General features: G+C 39.0%; 3 protein-coding genes across 4 annotated transcripts in view; all 3 read right to left on the bottom strand.

Annotated features, from left to right (window-relative positions):
- Positions 1 to 2,946: 2,946 nt before the first annotated feature.
- On the bottom strand, positions 2,947 to 4,294 carry LOC136753539 (somatostatin-1-like). Its single transcript, XM_066709749.1, has 2 exons — positions 4,046 to 4,294; positions 2,947 to 3,469 (listed from the first exon to the last, which is right to left on the bottom strand). Exons 1-2 carry the CDS (start codon positions 4,184 to 4,186, stop codon positions 3,263 to 3,265), a joined length of 348 nt encoding a protein of 115 aa, XP_066565846.1. The 5' UTR covers positions 4,187 to 4,294; the 3' UTR covers positions 2,947 to 3,262.
- Positions 4,295 to 8,537: 4,243 nt separating this feature from the next.
- On the bottom strand, positions 8,538 to 9,572 carry LOC136753542 (somatostatin-1-like). Its single transcript, XM_066709751.1, has 2 exons — positions 9,370 to 9,572; positions 8,538 to 8,866 (listed from the first exon to the last, which is right to left on the bottom strand). Exons 1-2 carry the CDS (start codon positions 9,508 to 9,510, stop codon positions 8,666 to 8,668), a joined length of 342 nt encoding a protein of 113 aa, XP_066565848.1. The 5' UTR covers positions 9,511 to 9,572; the 3' UTR covers positions 8,538 to 8,665.
- A 924-nt stretch (positions 9,573 to 10,496) lies between these two features.
- The window catches only part of col4a3 (collagen, type IV, alpha 3), a 41,814-nt gene continuing 33,889 nt past the window's right edge, over positions 10,497 to 18,421 (bottom strand). Inside the window, exons 37-52 of one of the 2 annotated variants that reach the window (XM_066709705.1) lie at positions 18,132 to 18,265; positions 17,701 to 17,827; positions 17,434 to 17,514; positions 16,921 to 17,019; positions 16,733 to 16,780; positions 16,283 to 16,468; positions 15,999 to 16,129; positions 15,697 to 15,769; positions 15,514 to 15,582; positions 15,215 to 15,340; positions 14,650 to 14,748; positions 14,271 to 14,474; positions 13,657 to 13,834; positions 13,328 to 13,442; positions 13,034 to 13,206; positions 10,497 to 12,729 (exon numbers count right to left, since the gene is read on the bottom strand). In XM_066709705.1, coding sequence (XP_066565802.1) covers positions 12,651 to 12,729; positions 13,034 to 13,206; positions 13,328 to 13,442; positions 13,657 to 13,834; positions 14,271 to 14,474; positions 14,650 to 14,748; positions 15,215 to 15,340; positions 15,514 to 15,582; positions 15,697 to 15,769; positions 15,999 to 16,129; positions 16,283 to 16,468; positions 16,733 to 16,780; positions 16,921 to 17,019; positions 17,434 to 17,514; positions 17,701 to 17,827; positions 18,132 to 18,265 — 1,922 coding nt within the window. In that variant the 3' untranslated portion in view covers positions 10,497 to 12,650. The remainder of the gene's footprint in view (positions 12,730 to 13,033; positions 13,207 to 13,327; positions 13,443 to 13,656; positions 13,835 to 14,270; positions 14,475 to 14,649; positions 14,749 to 15,214; positions 15,341 to 15,513; positions 15,583 to 15,696; positions 15,770 to 15,998; positions 16,130 to 16,282; positions 16,469 to 16,732; positions 16,781 to 16,920; positions 17,020 to 17,433; positions 17,515 to 17,700; positions 17,828 to 18,131; positions 18,266 to 18,421) is intronic. The other variant, XM_066709706.1, reaches the window with a different exon arrangement.

Genomic DNA, 18,421 nt, shown 5'->3' with positions numbered 1-18,421 from the left:
GGGAAAGAAAGGTGATTTAAGCAATTTTGAGCGTGGCATGGTTGTTGGTGCCAGACGGGCCGGTCTGAGTATTTCACAATCTGCTCAGTTACTGGGATTTTCACGCACAACCATTTCTAGGGTTTACAAAGAATGGTGTGAAAAGGGAAAAACATCCAGTATGCGGCAGTCCTGTGGGCGAAAATGCCTTGTTGATGCTAGAGGTCAGAGGAGAATGGGCCGACTGATTCAAGCTGATAGAAGAGCAACTTTGACTGAAATAAGCACTCGTTACAACCGAGGTATGCAGCAAAGCATTTGTGAAGCCACAACACGTACAACCTTGAGGCGGATGGGCTACAACAGCAGAAGACCCCACCGGGTACCACTCATCTCCACTACAAATAGGAAAAAGAGGCTACAATTTGCACAAGCTCGCCAAAATTGGACAGTTGAAGACTGGAAAATGTTGCCTGGTCTGATGAGTCTCGATTTCTGTTGAGTCATTCAGATGGTAGAGTCAGAATTTGGCGTAAACAGAATGAGAACATGGATCCATCATGCCTTGTTACCACTGTGCAGGCTGGTGGTGGTGGTGTAATGGTGTGGGGGATGTTTTCTTGGCACACTTTAGGCCCCTTAGTGCCAATTGGGCATCGTTTAAATGCCACGGCCTAACTGAGCATTGTTTCTGACCATGTCCATCCCTTTATGACGACCATGTACCCATCCTCTGATGGCTACTTCCAGCAGGATAATGCACCATGTCACAAAGGTCCAATCATTTCAAATTGGTTTCTTGAACATGACAATGAGTTCACTGTACTAAACTGGCCCCCACAGTCACCAGATCTCAACCCAATAGAGCATCTTTGGGATGTGGTGGAACGGGAGCTTCGTGCCCTGGATGTGCATCCCACAAATCTCCATCAACTGCAAGATGCTATCCTATCAATATGGGCCAACATTTCTAAAGAATGCTTTCAGCACCTTGTTGAATCAATGCCACGTAGAATTAAGGCAGTTCTGAAGGCGAAAGGGGGTCAAACACAGTATTAGTATGGTGTTCCTAATAATCCTTTAGGTGAGTGTATATACAGGCGCTAAAGAATAGTTGTCTGGTTGCGTTGTTTCCAATCTGGGGTGCCTTGTCCCAGTAATTTGGTTGCAACCAAATCAGGTGCTAGTGCCACCAACTAAAAAAGATAGTGGCACCAGTGCCACCAGTTCAAAATGTTAGTCTGGAGGTCTGAGTGAGGGATCAGCAATTTACCAGCAACCACTCAACTCGTGATAGGCTTAGGGTCAGGCATGGAGCACAGTGGGCAACACAGATGCTACCATTTGTGATCTCATTGCCTTTCATTGTTTAATACATTATATATTTTCAAATTTAATAGTGAGTCAATCCACACCAAAGACAATGTCCATTAACTCTGCACATCCCAGAGGTAAGGACATTAAGGACATCTTAAGGTGAACTAGTACATTGATTCAATGTTACGGCTGATCTCGGTGGTTCTCGCTGTTTGAGGAAGGTATGTGATACAGTGCAGGAGAGAGTTTCTGCTTTGTTTATCCTTCCCTCGTTGATGAAGACTTTCAAAAGCAGCATCTTATCACCTCAGCCACCTTGCTTAAGGGGATGGTTGTCCCTCTATGGTGGCCTGTTGTCTAAGGAGAGGATTAGCCCTGTAGTTGATGTAAGGTGCTGATGCAGTGCATGTATACTGTCATTATATCAGCTGTGGAGGGAGGTTGACTCTGGGGAATTTCACTGTTCACTGTTGTGTCCTTCACTCAGTCATGCAGTTCTTCTGAGCTTCCTTGCTTGAAACTTGGCAGGAGGCAGGTTTGGTGTTGATTTCACCGGGGATGCGAGTAAAAGAAACTGCATCACTTATTTTCTGTTCAATTATCAATAAACAACACCACCATATATTTTGATTAATTTAATCAGAAATCCCTTTTATATAGATAAACTGAATGCATGTAACAATTTCTACAGTAATTGCCCTTACTCAGAGTTCACTTTAAAATTGGTAACATTCAGCTTAATTTAAGTTTGATGGTTGCATATAGATACGCTTCTCAAATTGTAAAAAAAATTGCTAATTTGTATTATTTGGGTCAAATAATGAATGATTAAATATTTAAAAAGAGCACATTATTCATTGAAAAATGTGCCTGTACTGATATGTTTCATGTTCCTTGGCATGAGCACATTCAACTGGTGTGTCTACTCTACTGAAATAAGCATGATGCAAATGTTACGCATTCTGATCTTCCATATGACTAACAGCAGCAATTTAAAATATGATAAAATTACGTGATTACAATCATTTTACATTTCTGACTGTAGCAAATGTGTCACAGCAACATCCACCTCCGCTGAAGTACTGCAGTCATGTAGTTTCTGCAAAGGTTTGCAGTTTGGCTAGTTTCCTCATAAGCAACATGAGATTTGAATCAGCGGCCTTAGGAACTTTATTTAATTTGCTATTTATTACAGCCATCAGTCCCTTCTTGAGCTGTGATATAACCGTGAATGACAATAAAATTCACTTTAAATTTCTCACAGAATCAAAGCAACATTCCCTTAGCTGCTGGGTGGAGATATTGTTTTAAAATGCTCTGCTTCATTTCTCACCATTAGTGCATTGTATATACAATATCTATGACAATATGTATGTATATACATACAGTTTAAACATGATTAATTTTAAATGCTGGGGAAAATCTCAAGAACAATACATAAAAATAAAAATAAAATCCCTCAAGTGTTGGTTATATTTAATTTTGACTGGTAGACATACTAAAAAGTTCAAATAATCTTTTGTTAAAAACTATTTGTCATATATCTGTTTTAGTTTTGTACCCCTGTAATAATGATTTCCATGCATATATGTTTCTTTAGATTATCAGAAAAAAATGTGACCTGGAATATGACAAAAATATGACAGTTCCCCAAAACTATACATAGTGTCCTGAAAAATTGTCAGATTTTTTTAAGCTAGAACACATGCTATAACTAATAGCTTTTCACTTGGTTTATATTCTTCTTCTAGTAGTACTGAAGGATACATAATTGATAACATAAATGAACAGAAAACCCCAATAAAGATGGTTTGCCTTAAAAATAACAGGTTGACAATCTTCTGTTTAATCAATTGAAAATCAGTTTTTAATTAATCATTTTTTTAGGGTACACAATGAGGATTTATGATATTCCTACGTGTGACTTCAGAACCAAGGAGGTGGTGTTGGCGAGTATCAGTGATGATCAGCATGCAGTAATGGTTTTCCAGTAGTAATTTTTGCAGCCTTCCTTGCGTTCCCTGGGAGGAAGCTCGTTCCCTCCGGTGGATCTCTCCAGCTCCAGACGCACTTTGTCCTTCTCGTCCCCTGTGGATATCTCATTCTCCAGGACTTCATTGTCTGGCTGGGCGAGCTCGGATACGAATTCCTCCATAGCATACCTAGCAGCATCCTGTAACAAAGACTCAAGTGATCACCTGATACGTGGCAGAATTAAAGCAGAGTCACTTTTGTTTCACTGCACAGGACGACGCTGGGAAATGAGCTATGCAATCTCCCAGCTTCCTTCATGCTTGTAAAATATGCACATTTACGGAAATGATCAGATTTCAGAGCCTTTGAAAGATACCATAATCTGTGGAAGAGTGAGGAGATTATCAGAACGATGCTAGAAAACAAAATGTGTTTGGCATAAGCAGGCGCCTATGTAGAGCAGACAACCATCTTCTCATAATTAAAACTAATATTATAGTAATGTTGAATTAGCACCGAAGGCTTAATTTCATAAGGCTTTGCCCAATTTTCAACATGGACTAAAGCAGTAGTACACTTTACACAATTGCTGGTTTCTCTTTCAAGAGAAATTAGTATAAAGAACCCTCTTTAGTCCTCTAACAGTTGAGCAAAAGGCCCAAGAACTCAAACACAAAGACTATGTAAGTATGTGAGGTGTGAAGCATCTGGCTCTGAATACAGTATCTAATAGTACATTTCCAACAATGACAACATTAACAACATAACCTCTTACCTGGGGGGCTATGCCAGCAGCTCTTGCCCTCTGAAGAAACTTCCTGAGCCGAAGGTCTGACTGAGTCACAGCGTCGACGCTGCAGAAAGCAAAGACCAGGCCAAAGAGGGCCAAAGCACATTGAACACGACAGGACAGCATCTCGGCTTAAAGAGGAATGACTGGAACAGGTCGAGTCTTGAGTTCCTTCTCAGAGTACCGAGGGGTCTGGAAAGGTCCCTTTTAAACCCGCTGCTACACATCAGGCAGAAATGGTTTCAAGGCCCGTTGCAGCAGTGGCTCCTCCCAGTGTGTCCTAAGTGATATCGGCATTATATGTCCTAGTGACCTATGTTGTCTCTTTGTTTAGTAATTTACTCACAAAATGAGTTTAAAGTTTTTTTTTTTACTTAGCTCACAATAAAACAATTAGCTTCTCTAGGTTTAGTCCTTTCTGCTAATCTAGAACAAACACAACAAAGTGATGCACCCGCTGTAAACGATATTTGTTGAAAAAGGACCAATCAGAACACAAAGGACAGTGAAGGTCAGAGGTTTCAGATGTAAGCTTTTAGTGAATCTTATCTTTGTTTTACATGTTTGTTCTGATTTTTATAACTTTGTATTTACGTTCCTATTCTTCACATTAATTGCATATCCATTTCTCTACAATGTTTCCAATGGACAGTGTAGATCTCCATTACGCACATTGTAGATAAATGTCCGAAAGAAGGGAAATCTCGAATTGCACATTCACTTTACAAGCACCAAAACTTATACATTAAAATACTGTTTCCCAACTTGGCCAACATTTTTAATTTAGACTTAATTGTATTTGCTAAACTATCCTATGGATAATTCAAATTGACAAAGCCTGTGCAGAAAATAAATATATTGTAATATTGGGCTGGAAATATTCTGAGTACAGTATATTTTAATATCTGACTATGGTTGCCTTAAATATACATTCATGCATGTCATCATCTTTTTAATAATGTATTTCAATTCTTATTTTGTTCTGTTTCTTTGTATTTCTTTTTGAATAGACGAACTTGGAAATATGCAGTAATGCAAAACAAAAACTACATTGTCAAAGAAATAGAGTTACAGTATGCTTAACCGTCGTGATTCATTGTATTTTAGTTTCAGACAATGCACCTTCCACGTTCAACACTCTGTTTATAAAGACGCACATGTGAACTCTCCAAGACTGAGGATATTTCACTGTTGACCCAATGGAGGACAGTATTCCAAAATTGAAAATAAATCAATCTGTCAATCACAACTAGTGGGTGGGATCAAGTACGCTATTGGCTGTAGAAAGATGGCCCCGCCCCCTGCTCCAGGGAACACAATCGATGCCGGCTTGCTAGATCACTGTCAGCACTTTATTTCCTGCGCCAATGGCGTATCATGGGCTTCATTACCATGAATAATATTATATTTCAATATTTATTGAAAGAAATTCAGATTAACAAATGTCAATGTTGTGTTTTATATTATGAGCGGAGCACACAGAGACACAAGCATTAGGGTTAACTACGCGATTTATTTTGAACAGAACCGGACCAACTACAGAAACGTCATTACCGTTCTGTACGCAATGTAACCCTTTCATTACAGTCAATTTCATTAGGTAATTTTATAAATTTAATTACAAAAAATACAGCTGTCCCAAACAAAAAAACTGAACAATTAAACATAATTGTCAAATTCGGATGTCTGTTTCTTTATAATAATATTTGTGGTTATTTCTGTTTCTTCTCAGTTTAAGCAATCCTTAAATACATTACTTATGGTATTATCAGGTCGAAAATAAATGGTTAAGTTGCTGTTTGCTATTTTTAGCTGACCACTCCCCTTCATCAGTTTGAAACTCTTAATTGTAGAACTGTGTTAATAGGTCTCTTCGGATAATAGTTAAATTCAGACATTTGAATTGTTTCTGTAGATGATTCAATAATTAAATAACTGAAGAGGCTCTAGTGGAATAAACAACAACAAAAACATGTTGGCCATTTTTTTCAAAAATCACATTTTCCAGTCAAACTCAATCGAATCCGCTACACAGAGTGCATTGGATTAACCAATAGTGTACTTGATCCCACCCACTAGCTGTGAGTGACAGAGGAGGTTTGTCACATGTAAATAGCAAAGCGGCAAATGGGAAATACATGAAAGAATAAATAAATGTTGAAATGAATAAACAAATACATGTTAAATTAATACACTAATACATAAATTAATAAATAAATGTTGATTTATTTCAACATGTATTTATTTATTGATTGATTCATGTATTTAATTAAACAATTATTTTTAGATGTATAGATTTTTTAGTTTTCTACGTGTAATTTTATCAACAATTTGCATGGATAGTCCTCTATATGGCAGGATGATATTGCAGTTGAAGACAAGCCAATCATTGCAACCATTGCAGTACAACCATTTATTAAATGCCTGGCTGTGCGAATCCCACAGAATGGACAATTTGCAATTGTGGAAACCCTGTCTGCAAATGGGTTAAAACACACAGATGTCCAGGAGAACCATCAGAAAGTGAAAGAGACAGTGATGGATCAGCAATTTACCAACAACCTCTCATACCCTTGTGTTAGGCTTAGTTTAGTGTCAGGCATGGACCACAGTGGGCAACACAGATGCTACTGTATATTATCTCATTGCCTTTCATTGTTTAATAAATTATACCTGATCAATTTAATATCAGGTCAATCTATACCACAGAAAACATCAGTTAACTTTGCGTGGCCAAGTCAATCAAAAGTAAGGACATCTTAAGGTGAACTAGTACATTGATTCAATGTTACGGCTGATCTCGGTGGTTCTCGCTGTTTGAGGAAGGTATGTGATACAGTGCAGGAGAGAGTTTCTGCTTTGTTTATCCTTCCCTCGTTGATGATGACTTTCAAAAGCAGCATCTTATCACCTCAGCCACCTTGCTTAAGGGGATGGTTGTCCCTCTATGGTGGCCTGTTGTCTAAGGAGAGGATTAGCCCTGTAGTTGATGTAAGGTGCTGATGCAGTGCATGTATACTGTCATTATATCAGCTGTGGAGGGAGGTTGACTCTGGGGAATTTCACTGTTCACTGTTGTGTCCTTCACTCAGTCATGCAGTTCTTCTGAGCTTCCTTGCTTGAAACTTGGCAGGAGGCAGGTTTGGTGTTGATTTCACCGGGGATGCGAGTAAAAGAAACTGCATCACTTATTTTCTGTTCAATTTTCAATAAACAACACCACCATATATTTTGATTAATTTAATCAGAAATCCCTTTTATATAGATAAACTGAATGCATGTAACAATTTCTACAGTAATTGCCCTTACTCAGAGTTCACTTTAAAATTGGTAACATTCAGCTTAATTTAAGTTTGATGGTTGCATATAGATACGCTTCTCAAATTGTAAAAAAAATTGCTAATTTGTATTATTTGGGTCAAATAATGAATGATTAAATATTTAAAAAGAGCACATTATTCATTGAAAAATGTGCCTGTACTGATATGTTTCATGTTCCTTGGCATGAGCACATTCAACTGGTGTGTCTACTCTACTGAAATAAGCATGATGCAAATGTTACGCATTCTGATCTTCCATATGACTAACAGCAGCAATTTAAAATATGATAAAATTACGTGATTACAATCATTTTACATTTCTGACTGTAGCAAATGCGTCACAGCAACGTCCACCTCCGCTGAAGTACTGCAGTCATGTAGTTTGGCTAGTTTCCTCATAAGCAACATGAGATTTGAATCAGCGGCCTTAGGAACTTTATTTAATTTGCTATTTATTACAGCCATCAGTCCCTTCTTGAGCTGTGATATAACTGTGAATGACAACATTCCCTTAGCTGCTGGGTGGAGATATTGTTTTAAAACCTTCTGCTTCATTTCTCAAAATAAGCTCATTATATATATATATATATATATATATATATATATATATATAATATTAATTATTATTATTATTATTATTATTATTATTATTATTATTATAATTATTATATAATATGTATGTATATATGCATGTTTAGTTTTGAAAGCTTAGAATGAATCTAAAGAACAATACATTACAAATATATATTTTTTCCTAAAGTGAAGGTTACAGTTAATTTTGGCAGGTGGACATACTAAAGTTTGTATAATCTCACCGTATATCTGGCAAGCATAATTAATTAAAAAAAGTTAAAAATATTTGTTTTAGTTTTGTACCCCTCTAATAATTATTTCCATGCATATATGTTTCACTAGATTATAAGTAATATTTTTGGAAAAAATTAGATATTTAGATTTACAAATTTACATTTAGAAATGTAATATCCCCTTTTTTTAAATGATGAATCCAGATTACTAAACACACTCTCATGTAGTAGTAGTACTGAAGGATACATTATTGATAAATGAAACACACATTTAAAGGGGAATTGCACAGAAAAACCTAATAAAGATGGATTGCCTTACATGCGAAAAAGAACAGGTAAACAATCTTCTGTTTAATCAAATGAAACTCAGTTTATTTATTCATATTTGTTTTAGGGTACACAATGAGGATTTATGATATTCCTCTACGGGTGATTGTGTTCGGAGCCGAGAAGGTGGTGTTGTTGAGTATCATTGAAGATCAGCATGTGCTAATGGTTTTCCAGAAGAAGCAGCCTGCCTTGCGTTCCCTGGGAGGAAGCTCGTTCCCTCCGGTGGATCTCTCCAGCTCCAGACGCACTTTGTCCTTCTCGTCCCCTGTGGATATCTCATTCTCCAGGACTTCATTGTCTGGCTGGGCGAGCTCGGATACGAATTCCTCCATAGCATACCTAGCAGCATCCTGTAACAAAGACTCAAGTGATCACCTGATACATGGCAGAATTAAAGCAGAGTCACTTTTGTTTCACTGCACAGGACGAAGCTGGGAAATGAGCTATGCAATCTCCCAGCTTCCTTCATGGAAAGGAAAATTGTGTTTGGTATAAGCAGGCTCCTATGAAGGCTCATCTTCTCATAGTTACAACTAATGTTATTAATAATGTTGAATCGGCACAGAAGGCTTCATTTCATAAGGCTTTGCCCAATTTTCAACATTTACTGATGCATGAGTAGTCCATACACAATTTCTAAGGCAATTGCTTGGTTCTCTTTCAAGAGAAATTAGTAAAAAGAAACCCCTTAAATCCTCTAAAAGGGGAGTTAAAGGCCCAAGGACTCAAACACAAAGACAGGCCTTCTGTCAGTCAGCTGTTCCAGTAAGAATATGAGGTGTGAAGTATAGCATCTGGCTCTGAATGCAGTATCAAATAGTAAATCTGCAACAGTTACAACATAACCTCTTACCTGGGGGGCTATGCCAGCAGCTCTTGCCCTCTGAAGAAACTTCCTGAGCCGAAGGTCTGACTGAGTCACAGCATCGACGCTGCAGAAAGCAAAGACCAGGCCAAAGAGGGCCAAAGCACATTGAGCACGACAGGACAGCATCTCGGCTTAAAGAGGAATGACTGGAACAGGTCGAGTCTTGAGTTCCTTCTCAGAGTACCGAGGGGTCTGGAAAGGTCCCTTTTAAATGTTTTCCTCCCAGTGTGTTCTAAGTGATATCGGCATTACATATCCTAATGACTTATGTTGTCTCTTTGTTTAGTAATTTACTCACAAAAGAAGTTTAAAGTAACTTTGTACAGAAAAGAAAGCTCACAATAATACAGATAGGTTATCTAGCTTTAGTCCTTGCTGCTAATCTAGATCAAACATACCAAAGTGGTGTAGCCATTGTGAACATATTTGCTGAAAAAAGACAAATCAGAACATAATGTACAGTGAAGGTCAGAGGTTTCAGATGTACGCTTTTAGTATATCTTAATGTGTTTTCTTCTTGACATTTCTTTGTACATATTTGTTCTTAATTTTATTAATTTGTATTTGCTCTCTGTTCCTATTCTTCACATTTATTTAATATCCACTTTTCTATAATGTTTGAAATGGAAAGTGTAGATCTCCATCACACATACTGTATACACTTAGACACACGTTAGAAAGAAAGGAATTCTCTAATTACAAACTCACTTTACAAGCAACAAAACGTACATTAAAATAGTTTCCCAACTTTGCCAATAAACAGGAGAAAAGAATTGCTGGAAACATAAAAGTGTAGTTAGCTATAAGGAGTGTTTTAATATTTTTTGCCTTAATTCAATCCTTCCAGAACTTTTGATATTGTCATTTTATTCCCTGCAGGCACCAGGCTGTCTATGTTTTAAAGCACCACTTTCACAAAATTATGTCTGCCTGTTAAAATACAGAAAAATAAGCACATTATTTGTTCTCTGCATTATTTCCCTTTTTCCACCCGCACTCCTTAGAAAACGTAATTGTAAGGTGGGTCAGTTAAGGAGATATTGATGAATAGTTGAGACTTGAGGGCAGATCAAGATTACAAGGACGTAAGAGACATACACTAGTGAATCATGTCAATTTTCAGTTTGGGAAGAGTTTATTTATCCAAACATATCAAATTACAGGAAATGCATTCTTTATACTATTAGATGACAACATAGTAGGATTGGGTGTGATTTAGGATGAACCAGTGACTGTAATAAGTGGGACCTGTGACTATTTAATGAGAAAAAGACTATTTGTCTTTCTCTCTTGAAGAGAAACAGCATTCAAACCCAGTTCTTCAAGAGATGTGGTGTCTTCTGTGTCTTGGTCTAACTCCAGCTCTCAATTATTTAATTAATATAGTTATTTGATGTGTTTATCACATTATTTCAAGGTTACAGTTTGTGCTTTATAGGATCCTTTTGCTCAAAACAAAGGCTACCTGTTACATCATTTGCAGCCTCCAGAGAAGTATTTAATTCACTCCATTAACCAACTAATCAAATCCTTTACGTAACTGAGAGCTGGCCTGGAACAAAAGCTAGCTCCTGGTGTAGATGGTGTGTGATTCTAGAGGTTGTGGAAGTCATTGTGCATATAACAGAGGTGAGGAATATTTTGTTAAGATGCTTTAAAATGTATTTCAATATGGGGCTTCCACATGGCTTATCCAGTGAGTGAAAGCCCTGAGACGGAGAGTATAGGCTGGAGGAGTTGGTCTCTAATCCAACCCATGCCATCGTCAGCATTGAGTCCCAAGGGGGCAGCACACATTTGAGTCACATCACAGCGGTGGAAGCCAGCTGGGGAAAATGAGGATCAACACACATATTGGTTTGTAACTACAGGGATTATAATCCCGATACCAATGCAATGAGTCTGGTTGTTTTTTATGTTGCACAGGAACCTTATTTAAAATTGCAAGTTGTCTACATGTGTGTTCAAGATGTATTAAGCACATAGAGCTTTGCTGCCACCGTGTGGATTTCAGCCATGCTTATTGAAAGAGTTGCATTGGACTGGATATAATGATCTGGGTCGATACACTGTAGCTCTTAGGACTTTCTGGAATAAACAGTATTTTAATGGTATGTCCACATTTCATTATCATTAATGAGGATACACTCTCTGAATGCCACAATGAAACGATCTCAGACATCAGCTTTTGTTTCTCAAATGAATCTGCATTGAACTATGTTATTGTCTCATTGGATGTCTTGAATATGTGACAGGAGATTTGATTTAAAATATGAATGTGTGATAACTATTTCTTAACATGTCTATATGAATTTAATGATTATATAGTGCACTTTGATTCAAAGTGTTTTCTCGTACCCATCCTTACAAGAGCATGATGGTGGGATTACAACAGTTCAGTACAAAATTAGCATATTTAATAAACAGTAATCACACTGATAACATGTTACTGATACATAAATAAACTTTTGTAGTGTAAATCCTTGTGTAGTGTTGTGTAGTGCAGTACATGCAGTTGTCAGACATCTACAGGCAGTGGGAAGCCCTGTGAAAATTAAAATGAGTTATTTAGCAGAGTTATCAGATCCCAGACAATAAATTGCACGTTAATACTGTCTCACATTAGTTCTGCATACAGCCGATGCCATAAGGATTGACAGTGCAAGTAAACAATATTATTAGTAAGCCAGTATTATATTTAAAAATCAAGTGCAACAATGTCCATATCAATCTGAAATGTAATAAACTCTTTACATCTTTGAATAATACATAAGACATCTGATTATTTCAAGAACAAAACAACACAGGTATTTCCCTGTTGAGAAAACTTTTACGTTTGTGCATGTAGCACAGGAAAATAAGCAGTTTGATGCTGTTTTCATCAGATACATAATTTTAAGAACTAAAGTACTTTTCTTCACATAAATGCCTGTGTAAAATACTTAAATACACAAGTTTATAAAATGCTGAGACAGCAACACACATTTTGTACTAGTACCTCTGGTTGCATTATAACTGATACAACTACTTGTATCCTTTCAGGAGAAAATATATATACGTGTATGTGTGCAAATATGTGCATATAGATATATACACAAACACATATGCATATACACATACGTATATGAAGCACATAGGAGATTTCTGCCTTTCTTCACGGAGTTAATCAATGTCCACTCTCCTTTGTTGCTGAAAGTCTCAGAGTCAGTTCAACATTTAAGAGCACCATTAAAATTCCATTGTATCACTGTGGACAGCACTTCACATTATTGCTTCATGCAGACTCGGCAACGACTGATGATGTTGTGATGGTAATTTGACTTTAGTGTCTGGGGTTCCGGCTTCCTGTGGAAACATTTCATTACGTTAGGAAGCTGAAGTACCTTTCAGAATTATTGATAAGTGCATGCTGTTGGAATACATTGCTTAGCCTAATGGGTAATCATTAACCACAAGTTAATTCAGTGCGATTTATGATTGGATAATCCCTCAGTGGGCACGATGGAAAGAAAACAAACTTCCGTCGAACGCCAGGCACCAGGCGCTTTCAGTGTACACAACTATAAACGAGAGAATGATGTGTCCAGCTCTCGAAATAACATCGAGTTCAATGAAGAGTGCTTGTGTACGTCAGAGGACGCCGGATTACCTAAACATTGTGGAGGGATTGAGTGTTGCTAGCCAGTAGCTGTAGGAGTCAGTGTAGTAATTGCAGGTCCCCCGGCCGTGACACTCGATGAAGGGAATGAAGCGGAATTCCTCCAGACAGGATCCCGGAGACGCCAGGGCCTGTCCCGAGCCCTCTGCCCCGGCCGCCGTGTGCTGTGAGAGCCAAGGCCAGAAACAGGATGGGTGTTTCAACATTCAACGCAGTCTATTGAGACGTATTTATCCCAAAAGTCAGTATGACGACCATTACAGGTCTGTGATTCGAAGTTCTTACCATGATAAATGAGAATCCTGCCCACATGGAATCCCAGCCTGCTGGACAGTTTGGGATATCCCTTGTTTGGCTGTGAACTGCTATTGAATTGGCTTTGGTTTCACACACTACACACCTATAAAAGAGATGACATGGTAAAATTATTAAAAAAACAGACAAAACAAACAGAAAACAAACATCTTAGAAGAACTATTTTAATCACTTTTTAAATTGTATTTGCAGTGACGTGACTGCAGTGATGTCAAACACACAAGGCACACAATTAACAAAATGTTAACCATTCCAACAACAGCACTGCCACAGCTAGCTTGGTTCATTTTAAGACTTACCTGCTTACAAATCTTTCTAGAGACGGTCCTGAGATCAGAGCCATGTTTTCTGGCATTGGCTCATCAGTAGAAAGCCAGTAAGAGTAGTCATTCCTTGAAGCATAATTACATGTGTCATTGGGATTGCAAAATAAAAATGGCATTGTGGAAAACCTCTGCAGGCAGCTTCCAAGGGTACCTGTGAGACACAACACTTACGCTCAACTTCACTGATCACAAAATAACACCAAAATAACAGAAATAAATGTACTTTAATGAAAGAGGGCCACCCAAAAGGCACCCCTGCCTTGTTCACCTATATTTATATTGTGAAAAGATGTCCCTGTGATGTCACAACAGTTCTCTATCACTAGAAGAGGACTTTCTACATTTGAAAATGCCATTCATACAACTACTGTGGTTATGCCAACATGTTCTGTCACTTTGCATCCTTGAGATAAAGCCAATTTCGACATCAACGTCAACGCAACAGCTCTCACGGGATACGGGCCGTCAACGATAAGAAAATTAATTCCACGCATGGCTAAAAATAAAAGAGGAAGTGAAGGAAGGGAGAACAATGAGGCAGAAAAAACAAGAGTAACCCCCGAGTTGCAAATATCGTGGACAGGTACCTAGGTCTTGGCCATGTGCCCTTTCATTTCCGTTCACAAAGAGGAGAGAGTAGCCTTTGTAGAGCCGCCGGCTCCCCTCAGGGCACTGGGGAGTATCACGCCTCTGACTGTGACGAGTGAAGATGAAACTCCGAATGGCAGCACGGCAGTTTGAAGGACCCTCACGCCCTTGTGGACCTGGGGGGCCTGGAAAACCTGGTTGTCCTGGCAGGAAGAAATAGAAAATGGCTTAACTCGTATTTTGATAATATGACTGAAAAGATCGAATAGTATATCAGAAAGGTGCACTTTGTATTGCTCTTATGTTTTGTAAGTCTTCCAATAAATAAATAAATTAATAATAATAATAATAATAATAGTGAAGGTATATAGGCCAAACCTCTTTGTCCAGGACGACCTGAATCTCCTTTTGGACCATTCTGTCCTGGGAATCCCGGAGCTCCACTTTGCCCAGGTAATCCCTTGGGCCCTGGGGTTCCTATCAGTTGATACAACCGTGAGTAAAGGCACATGAAGCAACAGGAATGCATGGTGTAAAATGTTTTCTGGATCAGGACTGTGAACGATACTGTTCATCCTATCAGAATCACAAAGCAGGATCTGTCTATTATTGGGACATCAACATCTATCACATGAAATAAAATGTTGTCTTTGAGAAGCATGTCAGAGCTGGCAGATCTTCAGTGGCTGAGATGTTCTACAGGGTTTCTCCACTTGCCTCCATTATAATGTACTTTACAAATGTGCTGTATACCTTTTAAGCACTAACATGTCACAGGACACTTAATTATAGGAGGATCTGTGAGCTCCTGATCTGCAATGAAATGAAGTGCAGATTAAATGAGGAGTGGCCTGATGGATGGGGTTGAAGGACCCTGTTATAAAGTGTTGTATCGTTCTGTTGTCCTACAGCGCACATTCTGAGAAGTATTCTTCTTTCATACCTCTGGGGCCCGGTCCGCCAGGTTCCCCTTGATAGCCAGTCGGGCCGGGATATCCTGGATTCCCAGGCCTACCCGGGTCACCTTTCTCCGATACAGGACAACAAAAAGCAGGCAATCCAGGGTCACCTGTAATTACACATAAGAACGCTTGAGTAATTAAGCTTATTTGACAACCTGGTTTAAAAGTTAATCTGAAGCCTTACAATTAAGTAAAAAAACATCCTTTGATACTGTTCTTACATGATCCATCTATACTACCAGATGGCACTGCTTCAGAGGGGTGTAAAACTGTTACTCACCTTGTGGTCCAGGGAAACCACTTATTCCTCTAAGACCCTTGATACCACATGAAACATCACCACTCTGTCCTAAAACAATAAGATGAATAGTTGTCACATTTACATTTCTTCTGTTGCCCCACATGCTTTAAAAAGGAAAGCCCACTGTATTTGAAATACGATGAAGGAGACTTGGCTGAGTACCATCTGGTCCAACTGGCCCAGGATATCCATGATCACCTTTAGGACCTCGATCTCCCGGGATGCCGTCAGTACCCTGTGAGAAGCAATGATTTGGTACCTTAAGCATAATCAGCGATCAATGAAGCACAGTCCAGTAAAGCTCTGAATCAATCACTGCACAGCAAGAAACGTAGGTCGGAATATTTCCGTTTTTTTTTTTTAAGCATTTGCATGTCCCTTTACAATGGTTCTCTCATTCGTTTTCATGATACGTTTTGATTGAGGTGTCTAATACCAGCAGTACTAGCAAAAATGTGACTCACAGGAAACCCTGGCCTCCCCACGTCTCCGCTCTCTCCCATCAGGCCAGGAGCTCCGGGGTATCCCTTGTCTCCTTTGTCTCCTTTGACATCATTTGTGATGGAGCCTGGAAGCCCACGGACACCTTTGGGACCTGCAAGCAGGAGAGGTCAGGGAGTTCACCTCAAACAACACATTAACCTTGACTTTTGTGAGGAACGCCAGGTTGTGCTTCATGGTCCTGTACTAACTAAAGTAAAGGGATTATCTTCAATGCTGCACAGTACATGAGCCCCTTCCTCCTTACCTCTCTCTCCACAAGGCCCAGGAGGCCCCCTGTCTCCTTTGGGTCCTTCAATACAAATCCCTGGAAAGCCAGGCATCCCTCGATCTCCGGGCTCTCCCCTAGGTCCAGATGGTCCACTGTCTCCTGGCACTCCGCAAGGACCTGGCACCCCTGGGTAGCCACCTGGACCTATATCCCCTTTGGGACCTGGGGAAAAGAGAAAAGGACAAGCTGAAAGTCTGTCCATCTATAAAACATCATAACTGACTTTGCTTGTAACTAACACTCCATCTGAGTAAACCATGATCAAATTATGAAAACTAACATTTGTAAATTATGCACCTGAAAATCAGTCAAGAAGTCTATGTATAGGAATGGCTTTCTCCTGCAGCATTCCAATAATTAAATCCTTTTGTAGCAGAATACTATTCCCCTATTAAGAGAAGGAGCTTTTACAGAAATAGAACTGACCTCTGTCACCTTTTCTACCATGTGGGCCTGGTTCAGCTATTGTTGTACCTGGTGAGAAGATAATAAGATAGCATAGACATGTGGACATCATATGAGATTCGATCAAACTATGATTTTGTGCAGCTGAAGTATTTTTCACCATTACGCTAACATCATTTCAAATACTAGCAACACATAGACTGTCTTACCTATGTCACCCTTCTGTCCAGGCGGTCCAGGAATGCCGTCCGTCCCTTGGCTTCCCTTGGGGCCTGTTGTCCCAGGAATCCCTGGATCTCCTTGGTTTCCTGTCACATAATGGCAGAGTTAAAGCACACACTAAAATAAGGTTATGGGACTAATCCAGTGCCTCTTCTGGAAGAGCAGTCATCTGCCCTGTAATGTCCCTGTCCCTGCCTTCAACCAGGGAGGTACCTATACCCAAATATTTTTTTTATATATATATATATATTAAAAGTTCCAAATGATTTTTAAAACATCATTAACCCAAATGGCTTGTTTTACATAGAACACTATTGTGTACTCATGATCCAGTGCACAGAAAAGTAATGTGGTGAATGGATATAAATTTAAGTAATTTCACAGGAACAACTTGAACTGGGTAGATTTCATGCTGGCTTTATCGAACCAATACACGGGACTCCGAAGTGCACTTAAGTATTGTATTGTTCTTCTAAAGCACAGGTTGAATGACAATATACCTGGAAAACCAGCATGTCCAGGAAACCCCCTTGGTCCTGGACGTCCATCAAAACCTTTATTCCCCGGCAGGCCTGTGGGTCCTGAAAGTGACCATGAATAGGAGTCAGGGGTTTGTTAACACTAACCAAACAGAGAGAAACAAGGCATATACTTATTTACTTTTGGATTTCTTTGTATCGAGAGAACTCCTGAATTCTTTTGCTAAATTAACTTTTCATAAAGTTTATTAATGTATTTGAAGGTTACTATATATCATTATAATTGACCTGGTGGTCCTGGTAATCCACTTGTCCCTGGTGGTCCTTGACTCCCATCACGACCAGGGAATCCAGGCAGCCCACGTTGCCCCTGCACCCCCTTCTCTCCCTGTGTCCCCGGGATCCCTGAAGAACCCTATTTCAACAAGGCCCAAGGAGAGAAACACCCCAGTTGAACAGATTGACAGTGTTAGTGTTGTGCAGCTATGTTTAGTGCACTTAAGTCTTTGAACACGATGTGAAATTCAGTTTTTTCAGTCCCTTTATGAAATTCAGTATTTGTTTCTACCACAACATTTGTGAAAAATTACAGAAAGCTTTTGTTTCTAATTGTTTCACAGATTTGGGCATTATTTTAAGATACCTTTTGATGTACTTGTTTAGTGTTTGTCTGGGTCAAAAATAAAGATCATTAGTGGAAAAACATCTGTCTACATCACCTTTGGCCCATGTTGAGCTGGACAACTAATATTGCCTGGCTCTCCGTTGTAGCCTTGTAACCCGGAAGGACCAGCGGACCCTGGATTTCCTGGCTGCCCTCGACCTCCTGGATTGCCTTTCTCCCCTTTTCGACCTGGGCATGGCAATGGAAAGGCATAATGACATCAGGAAAAGACCCAATGTTTCAATATGAAATTCCATTTAGTTCCCATTTATTTTCATTTTATTAAGCTACTATGTGTATATTATGTCACTAGTTATCAATATGAGATTAATTTTGTTGTGCAGG

The sequence above is a fragment of the Amia ocellicauda genome, chromosome 7 (assembly GCF_036373705.1).
Source record: "Amia ocellicauda isolate fAmiCal2 chromosome 7, fAmiCal2.hap1, whole genome shotgun sequence".
NCBI lineage: Eukaryota > Metazoa > Chordata > Actinopteri > Amiiformes > Amiidae > Amia > Amia ocellicauda.
Note: the sequence above shows the minus strand (reverse complement) of the source record. Positions and strands in the feature narration are given on the sequence as shown.